Source organism: Silene latifolia, chromosome 1 (genome assembly GCF_048544455.1).
Source record: "Silene latifolia isolate original U9 population chromosome 1, ASM4854445v1, whole genome shotgun sequence".
Classification (NCBI taxonomy): Eukaryota; Viridiplantae; Streptophyta; class Magnoliopsida; order Caryophyllales; family Caryophyllaceae; genus Silene; species Silene latifolia.
In genome coordinates this window covers 56,958,418-56,968,521 of record NC_133526.1, presented here as the reverse complement: position 1 = coordinate 56,968,521, position 10,104 = coordinate 56,958,418, and the positions used below count along the sequence as shown (strand labels likewise).

At 40.1% G+C, this 10,104-nt stretch overlaps 1 protein-coding gene across 1 annotated transcript; it reads left to right on the top strand.

The window, feature by feature from the left end:
• Positions 1-8,211: 8,211 nt before the first annotated feature.
• LOC141647380 (uncharacterized) lies at positions 8,212-8,691 on the top strand. Its single transcript, XM_074455530.1, has one exon. It carries the CDS (start codon positions 8,212-8,214, stop codon positions 8,689-8,691), a length of 480 nt encoding a protein of 159 aa, XP_074311631.1.
• The last annotated feature ends 1,413 nt before the right edge of the window (positions 8,692-10,104 follow it).

The following is a 10,104-nucleotide window of genomic DNA, read 5'->3' as shown; positions in this document are numbered from 1 at the left end:
TAATTTGACTCTTCTGGACAGGAGTTGTACCCGCAACTTTCTCCACCACTCTTTGTTGCAAAGCAACAACTTCCCGTACCTTCTTCTCAGCGCTTTCAATCGCTCAGAGCTTTCTTAGCAACAGGCCTCCACACCTTCCTAGCTACCACAGCACCTTTCTTCTTTTCCTCTACTCTTTTGCATTGATCCCCATCATGGCCCATTCCTTGACATTTACTGCAAGTTATAGGTCTCCATTCATATTCTACCTCCACTTTAATCATATCTCCTTTTTCATCTTTAAACACAACTTCTGAAGGTAGAGGTTGATCCACCATCATTTCCACCATCACTCTTGCAAACCCTAATCTCGTTTTTTCATGCGTAGCCTGATCACTCTTCACATAATTACCCACCAAGCTAGATATCTTAGGCAGACTCTTACCCCAGAACTTAATAGGTAGGTTATGTAAGCGTATCCAAGCAGGGACAGACTTAACATTAGCTTTTGTTAACTCAGTATCCTTCGTCCACTCCTTAACTATCATTGGTTTGTTATCAAACAAATAGTGCCCTGACAATAGTACCTTCTCCTTCATCTCCACTGACTTAAATCTAACCAAGAAAACACCATTTGGAAGGAAAGAAATTTTGTCAATATTGAATTTCGTCCAAATTCTCCTAATAAATCCCTCCACCACCTCCCACGGCGGATTAGCCCCCAAAATGAAGCACATCACCGCCTGGTTCCAATACACTATCTCTTCCTCCACATCCTCTGGTTGGATCTGCAACATCTCCTCGGACTCTGTTTTAGTGTCGTCATCTTCTTCATACTCTGTTTCCTGCGTTTCAGACACTACGTCGTCCTCCTCCTCATGCACCTCCTCTTCATCCTCATGGCTTGTTTCGTCCTCACTTTCTGTTTCGACAACTAATTCAGGGATCCCAACAACTTCGCTGATATTTTTCATTTTTCCATTTGCATCAACTTCAGGACCGGCATGTATCTCAATAGGGTTTCCTTCTACGGTTTCATTCAATTCTTCAACATTGCTGGACGTCTCTATTTCCTTTGCAGGGATGCTCCGTCCACGAAGAGACATCTCCCGCTGTCGTTGAAGGTTAGTTTTTCTCGCCATTGGCGCGGAAACTAGGTCAAACTTCGCTTTCTTTCTCTATGCAGTCATCGGCTTTCTCTCTCTAGGGTTTTTCTAATGTTATCGGTTGTAATTTGTAATACCTAGTGTGGCCTTAGTTAATTATGTTTTCTTAATGAAGGAAACATAATTTTTATGTAATTATGAGATATCGAATCTCCTTTTATTTTCTTTAAGTTTTATGGTTTTTAAATTAGAATGTAAATAGGTTTACTATGTAATTTAAATTGTAATTTTAAAGAAGACTAAAGATGGAGATTGGAGCTCACTCCCGCTACATGGACCAAGATGGAACATCAAGACAAGCTTCTCGGGTCCAAGGATGGATTCCAAATTTATATTTAATGTTCATTTTGGTAGATAGGCCACACTAAGACTTTATTATTGTTTTTACGTTTTTATTCCTATTGCTTTTCATTCACATGATAGTTTATGCATCATATTCCGCATAAACCAAACCACCTACTACTAAAATGCATGAAAATTGACTCATATAGATTGTATGTTAGTTTTCATGGACATACAGATGTCACATATTTATTAAGCCATCACCTTAGTTTATTCATTCTCGCATGCTAGATATTAGTTCACTTAAAATGAATTAAAATAAAGTTGATGAGATCTTCCTCTAAAACGGAAATTGAGACTAGTCTTTATAAGGGCAAACAACTATGAATCCCTTCTTCGTCGGTAGGCATAATATGACCCCTTCTACGTTGGGTAAGTAGTTTGTGTTGACTTATTTTACCTCAACATCATAGTCCGAAGAGTTTCTCGTGATTATGATGAACTAAAGATAGAATTTACAGAAGTTTATCGACCAAGAATTCTAACGGTAGAATTAGCTAAAAGGTTGGCTTATCAATTTGCAGAAAATTGAGTCTTGGGATCATTTATATAATTCTTGAGGGAGGTCAATTGTATAAATGCTTGAGTCTTCGCGTTATGACACTAGTTCATTAGACTTAAAATCTCAACGATGCACATGCTTATTATTTTTATTCTTCTTTTCGCAGTGTAGAACACGTTTATTTTGATAAAACTGTTACAACAAATGGCTGTAAATAACGCAATCCCAATGCCTAGTGCCACACTTGTACGCGAGTCCTGGCTGAAAGCTTTCATGGACCACATGAATCAGTCTACACGACTGAAGAATGATGGGTCCAATTTTGCGGACTGGGAGGCAAAGACTACGGAATCTTTGCCATTCTTTGACGGTAAGCTCAAGTACTTAACTGATCCAATACCGGTCAACCCAGGCCCCAATGCAGGAGTTAACGAGTCACTTGCTTATAGTGACTTCGTCATGGAAGCGGGTGCGATAAAGAACGTACTCATCTTTGCAATGGAAACCAATTTGCAGAGACGCTTCATTGCTCAAGGTGCAAACAAGATTTTCACCACGCTCACTAACAAGTTCTCAAAACCACCGAGAATCATTACTTATGAGCATACCTGTCGCTTCATTGATGTGAAACTCCATAAGGGCCAACCGGTTAGCCCACACATTCTTCACATGATTGAGAATGTCGAGAAGCTGGAGGCACTTGATTGCAAAATCAGTGAGAGCATAGTCATTGACCGTATGCTTCATTCACTTCATGATGGCTTTGCCCTCTTCAGGGCAAATTACTATATGAATGACATGAAGAAAAGTCCTCATGAGCTCCACTCACTTCTCGTACAGACTGAGAAGGATATGAAATTGAGTGGGAGCATGAAGCAAGATGTTCTCATGATATCCAACAAGAAAGCTAAGGGCAAAGCTCCAGGCGACCTAACTGTAGGTAAGCCAAAGTTTAAGAAGCCAGGAAATGGTAAGAGTGGGCCTGGTGAGACTAGTGGCTCACAAGGCAAGGCAAAGAGCAAGGGCGGTGACATTGAGTGCCACCATTGTCACAAGACTGGACATTAGAGGAGGAACTGTCCCGTGTACCGTGAGGACATAAAAGCAGGCCGTATCGTTCCTGTTGGTATGTCATCTTATATTCATATGATTGAGATTAACCATGCAAGTTTCGGAACTTGGGTACTAGATACTGGTTGTGGTTCTCATCTGTGTAATCATTTGCAGGGCCTAAAGAACATCATACCTCTCGAAAAAGGTGATGTGGACCTGCGAGTCGGGAATGGAGCACGAGTTGCTGCAGTCTCGAAGGGAACATACGTAATCCAACTCCCTAGTGGTTTTGAGTTATTTTTATATAACTGTTACTATGTACCCAGTTTGTCTAAGAACATTATTTCTATTTCTGTACTTGCTAAAGACAGTTTTTCATTTTTAATAAAGGATAATAGCTGTATTTTCTCTTTCAATGAAATGACTTATGGCAAAGCAGTTTCCATGAATGGAATTTACATCTTAGACCAAACCACGGAAGTATTACACGTGAATAATAAGAAATTAAAGGTTGGTGACAAAGATCAAACCTATCTATGGCATTGTCGAATGGGACACATAAATGAGAAACGTGTAAAGAAACTCGTCGATAATGGGACTATTCCCGCATTCGATTTTTCTACATATGGCACGTGTGAATCATGTCTCATTGGCAAAATGACTCGAATTTCCTTCAAAGGTGTTGGAATGCGCGCTAGTGACCTATTAGGACTCATAAATACTGACGTATGTGGACCTATGTCAATTACCGCTAGAGATGGCTATAGATATTTTATCACTTTCACGGACGATTTGAGTAGACACGGATATGTCCACTTAATGAAGCATAAAAGTGAGTCCTTTGAGAAATTCAAGGAATACCAGAACAAGGTTGAGAACCAACTGGGTAGAAAGGTTAAAGCACTCCGTTCAGATCGGGGTGGCGAATATCTTTCAAAAGAGTTTGATCAACACCTTAAAAGCTGTGGAATCGTTTTACAGTGAACTCCACCTGGAACACCTCAATTAAATGGTGTGTCCGAACGGAGAAATCGAACACTACTTGATATGGTTCGATCCATGATGAGTCACACGGTAGTACCTGATTCATTATGGGGCTTTGCTCTTTGTCAATTTGCTCTTATACTTAACCGAAGTCCGACTAAAGTTGTCGACAAGACTCCATATGAAATGTGGAGGGGAACGGTCCCCAACTTGTCCTTTATTCGGGTTTGGGGCTGCAAGGCTTATGTCAAGTGGAGACACGAGGATAAGCTCGGCCCGCGATCGGTCAAGACATACTTTATAGGTTATGCAAAAGGAATGTTTGGTCATTACATCTATTCGCCTACCGAACATCAAGTTTTTGTTGCGGCTAGTGCGACGTTCTTAGAGAAAGAATTTCTCGAGAACAAGACAAGTAATAGAACCTTCGAGCTGTCGGAGATTCCAGAACCAACAACCGAGGAACAGATGGAGGAAGTTGTTCCTCCAACTGATGATACGGTTAATATTCCTGAGGAACCTAGGAGGTCGGGTAGAGTCTCTAATCCTCAGGACAGATACATTGGTTTGGTCGAGGAGAGTGACGTTTTACTCCTAGAGAGTAATGAACCCGCAACCTATAAAGGTGCTATGACCTGTTCCGACTCAAAGCTATGGCTCGAAGCCATGCAATCCGAGATGGACTCCATGTATGAGAATGACGTATGGGATCTAGTTGATTTACCTAATAAGGTAAAACCTCTACAGTGCAAATGGCTTTACAAAAGAAAGTATTCTGTAGACGCGCAACCAGATACCTATAAGGCACGACTAGTGACAAAAGGTTTCACTCAAGTGCACGGATTGCATTATGATGAAATTTTTGCACCAGTAGTCATGCTACGTTCCATTCGGATAATCTTAGCGATTGCCGCTTTTCATGACTATGAAATTTGGCAAATGGATGTGAAAACCACCTTCTTAAACGGTTATTTGGAGGAAGAGTTGTACATGGTGCAACCCTAAGGTTCCATAGATCCTGAACATTCTAAGAAAGTATGCAAGCTTAAGCGTTCCATTTATGGACTTAAGCAAGCTTCTCGGAGTTGGAATCATCGCTTCGACCAGGTGATAAAAGAGTATGGTTTCACTCGATCGGTCGAAGAACCATGCTTATATATCAAGTCGAGTGGGAGCAAGATTGTATTCTTGATATTGTATGCCGATGACATACTCTTGATTGGGAATGACATTCCTCTCTTATCTTCGGTTAAAGGATGGTTGAAGAACCATTTCCAGATGAAAGATCTGGGTGAGGCACAACGCATTTTGGGAATCCGTATCTACCGAGATAGATCACGACGGACGTTATCACTTAGTCAGGAGTCTTATTTGGATAAGATTCTTGAGAGGTTCAGCATGACCAACTCCAAGAAGGGGAACCTCCCAATGACGTCTGGGATGCAGTTGAGCAAGTCTCAATTACCCACGACGCCTGAAGGGGTTGAACGCATGAGTCGGATTCCTTATGCATCTGCAATGGGATCGATCATGTATGCCATGATATGCACACGTCCAGACGTGGCATATGCATTGAGTATGACGAGTCGGTACCAAAAGAATCCAGGTGAAACACACTGGATAGCTGTTAAAAATATCCTCAAGTACCTACGGAGGACTAAGGATAGGGTACTGACTTATGGAGGCGATACTAAGCTATGTGCAATCGGTTACGCGGATGCTAGCTTCCAAACGAATCGAGATGATTCAAAATCTCAGTCCGGGTTCGTCTTCACTCTTAATGGTGCTGTAGTCATCTGAAAGAGTTCCAAACAGAGTGTTGTAGCAGATTCTACCACTGAATCCGAGTACTATGCCGCTTCGGAGGCAGCAAAGGAAGCGATATGGATGCGTCAATTCTTACAAGGACTCACGATAGTTTCTAGTTCGAATGACCCGATCACCATCTATTGTGACAATAGAGGTGCCATCTTCCAGGCTAAGGAGCCAAAGTCTAGCAACAAATCTAGACATGTACATCGGAAAGCTCACCTGATCCGTGATTACGTGGAGCAAGAAGAGATAGTGATTGACAAGATAGCTTCGGATGATAAGATCGCGGACCCTCTCACTAAACCGTTGAATTTTGATAAGCATGAAGGGCACGTTCTTTCCATGGGAATTAAACGTGTTCCTGAGTTGTAGTAGTTGATTATGGATTTGATATATTATCTTTTTCATATACTATTTATAACTTCATCGTTTTAATATAATATTTTGTTTTTTCATGTGGATTGTACTGACAACTTTGAACGCCACAAAGTGAACTGAATTACATTATATTTGTTTTGGTCCGTAATCGCCTTAATGAGCTGATAACTCTGGCTATTATAATGTGCAGTCGATTGATGGTGGGTTCAACGAGCCATAAGTCGAACGGTTGACTGATCGATCACAGATGCGAGATTATAACGATACCTCGTAGGACAAATTTTTTGGTGACAACGTAATGGAGTCCTAAATGTTTAAAAACATTCGGTGCCAGGTCGTGGATTGGACGTCCATTGTGTTCTTAGAGTCGATTTTTTTGACTATCGACTGTCTCTTGAGATTAGGGCAGTTTTTGGGTGACTTTGGTTTCTTTCTCACGGTCTGCCGTAATTGGAGGCTAAGTAGATTTTTTCTGGGTCATTTCATCTTTGTGCTTACATCTGCAGGATTCGAGTTGAGGAAAATATCCAACCCTTATCAGATATAGTTATTTCTTAGGGCCACTCGAGGAGTAATGGCGAAATGCATGGCCATGCTCGAATGATGATTCGTTTATCAGTTAAGTTACTCTCTAGTCGGGGAAACCACTCTTGATACAGATCACTTGTAAAATACGATCTTTGTGAATACGGATTTTGCAAATTGTTTTACATTGAATAGGAGAAATTTTAGGATATGAGAATCGGTTATCGCGCATACACTTGTGAGGACAAGTGGGAGTTTGTTGGAGCCTGTGTCCTCCACAAATTAGTGTGATAACATTTGTAAATCTCTTACAGGTTCACAAGGGTATACTTCGTATTTTATCAGTTGATTAACGATTACCTAATAACGGTTGGCTTGCTAGAAAGTTTGACGTTATTATCATACAGATGGCGGTGATCAACTGGTCCCTAAAAGTCACACCTAAAGGATGTGTTTGAGAGATGTGATTATGGATATGTAATCACATTGATGCCATATATGACTAAACAGTTAGTCAACATGTTGATGAGACGATTATTTAATGCCGATTAAATAATATTAGCTGAGACGAATTAACTGTCAATTCGTAAATTGAATATAATATGTTATATTTAATTAATGTATATAATGTTAGCTTGGACGAATTAATATGTTAATTTGTAATTAAATGTAATTGGTTATATTTAATTAGCTAATTATAAATATGCGATATTTATAGTTAAAATATATTTTACATGAGATTGTTATAATATATGTTGTCAGGCCGGACTTAATAAATCGACTACAATCAGTTATGTATGGACTTATTAAAACGGGACAACATGTATGACAATTAATAAAATGTACACATTATATATAATTTTAGAATAACCAAAAATAAGGGGATTTTATCCTAATTTGTGGTTGTTGCTAAAACCGAAAATAAGAAGAAATATCCTCTTATTTTCGGATATATGGGCCGAAAATTTAAAAAGAAAAACTCACCCTAATCACTCCCCTTACACGGTTAAAGGGAGATTAAAAGGGGAATTTTTCCTAACCTAATTTTCTAACCTAGCCTCTCATCAAAACACAAAAACGATAAACCCTAAATAATTTACTGAAATTCGGGGATCGATTCTAGCAAGAAGCAAAGGGCATATCTCATATCGTCTTGGGTGCAACTGATAGGTGAATATCATTGCGATATTGTTCTTAGGCCGATTTTGCTAGGACCGAAGGTTGTTTCTTCATTCTCTACTTTTGTTTATGCAATTTATTTTATGACTGGTTATCATCACAATAAATTCGTTATAATCCTTAAAGTTAAAGGGATGCATACAGATAAATCCCACAGTTAGGACCACCAACATTAATACTGTTCAAGCTGGTTTAGGGAATAAGTGGAATTTTCTCAACAACAATGACATTCATGAGAGTGGCAGGATCTGGCTCCTCTAGGATCCTAGTCTGTTTCATGTAATTCTGATTATGAAGGATAAACAGGCTATTCATGTTTCTGTTGAACACTTACAGTCTGGCTTCTCTTGGACCTGCTCCATTGTTTATGGATGTAACAAAGACTCTGAGAGAACTAGTCTGTGGCAGTCCATTCTCCAGTGCAAATCCATTGTTCATGGCCCTTGGCTTCTCATGGGGGACTTTAACAATGTACTCCACATTGGGGAACGTATTGGCTCTGAGGTGACTTTAGCTGAGATCAGAGATTTTCAACAGTGTGTGGATAGTTGTGGGCTTTATGACCTTGTGACCCAAGGTGCTTATTTTACTTGGAACAACAAACAAGAAGAGAATAAGCGTGTTTTTACCAGAATTGATAGGGTTTTAGCTAATGATCTGTGGATTGGCAGTGGCCCCTCAGGTATTGCTTGTTTTTTACCTGAGGGACTCTTTGATCACAACCCCTGCATCATTAGGCTGTGGGATGAGACTAATAGGAAACCTTCTTGATTCAAATATTTTAATATGTGGGGCAAGGATGAGAGGTTTCACAGCATTGTCATGGATGTTTGGCAGCAACATATCAGGGGATGCAAGAGTTTCCAAGTAGTTAAGAAGCTAAAAATTCTCAAATACCCTCTTAGACAGCTGAATAAAGAGGGATTTGGGGATATAATTAACACTGCCAAGGTGGCTCAGCTCCTACTTGAGGACATTCATAAGAAGCTCCATCAGGATCCTCAGATTGCCTTATTGCAGAATGAGGAAAGAGCTGCTGCAAAATCCTACAAGGATCTCAATGAGGCCAGGGACATGTTCCTGAATTAAAAAGCTAAAGTTCAATGGATGAAATGCAATGATGAGAACACACAGTATTTTCATAGCTCTATCAAAGCTAGGAGAGCTCTCAACAAAATTCTTTCCATCAAGGATTAGAATGGGGTTCTCTGTTCTGATAACGAGGCCATTGAGAATGCTTTTTTTGACTTATTATAAAGATCTCATAGGAAGTTCTAAAGAGTTTACTAGGGTGAAATTAGGGGTTGTGAGAAGAGGCAAATGTATTAACCACCAGCAAGCTACTGCCATGATCCAGAGGGTCTCTGATGATGAAATCAAGGAGGCTCTTTTTGCTATTCCCATTGATAAGGCCCCTGGCCCAGATGGTTATACATCCTGCTTCTTCAAAGACTTTTGATATCACTGGTAAAGATGTTCTTCTTGTTGTACATGAATTTTTTGAGGATAGCAAGTTACTGCAGCAGCTAAACTCTACAATGGTGACCCTGATCCCTAAAAAAGACTTCCCTGAGACTGTCATGGATTTCAGATCCATTACCTGCTGCAATGTTATCTTCAAATGCATCTCCAAAATCATCTGTGCAAGACTGTCCAAGGTCTTACCTGATATTGTCAGTCCTAATCAGAGCGCTTTCATTCATGGGAGAGAGATTGTAGACAATATCCTCATCTACCAAGACTTGATGAGGCTCTATAACAGGAAGCAATGCTCTCCTCGAGTTCTGATGAAAATTGACCTCAGGAAAGCTTACGACTCTATTGAATGGAATTTTGTTGAAGACATGCTCATTGCCCTGAAATTTCCCACTCTAATGATCAATTGGATTATGCAGTGTGTTTCTACTCCTTCCTACACACTGTCTTTGAATGGCTCTCAATTTGGTTACTTCAAAGGGAGAAGGGGCTTAAGACAAGGGGATCCCTTATCTCCCCTTCTCTTAACTTTGTGTTTAGAGTACTTTACTAGAAACCTTGATGTGGTGACACTCAGGCCCGATTTCCAGTATCATCCTTTGTGTAGAGCTTTAGGCCTCTGTCATCTTGCTTTTGCAGATGACCTTTTACTCTTCTGCAAAGGAAATGCTGGCTCTGCCAAGATTCTCATGAGGGCTATGCTTACCT

Coding starts and splice junctions, on each gene's coding strand:
- LOC141647380 (XM_074455530.1), top strand. CDS start 8,212: ATGAAGGATAAACAGGCTATTCATGTTTCTGTTGAACACTTACAGTCT.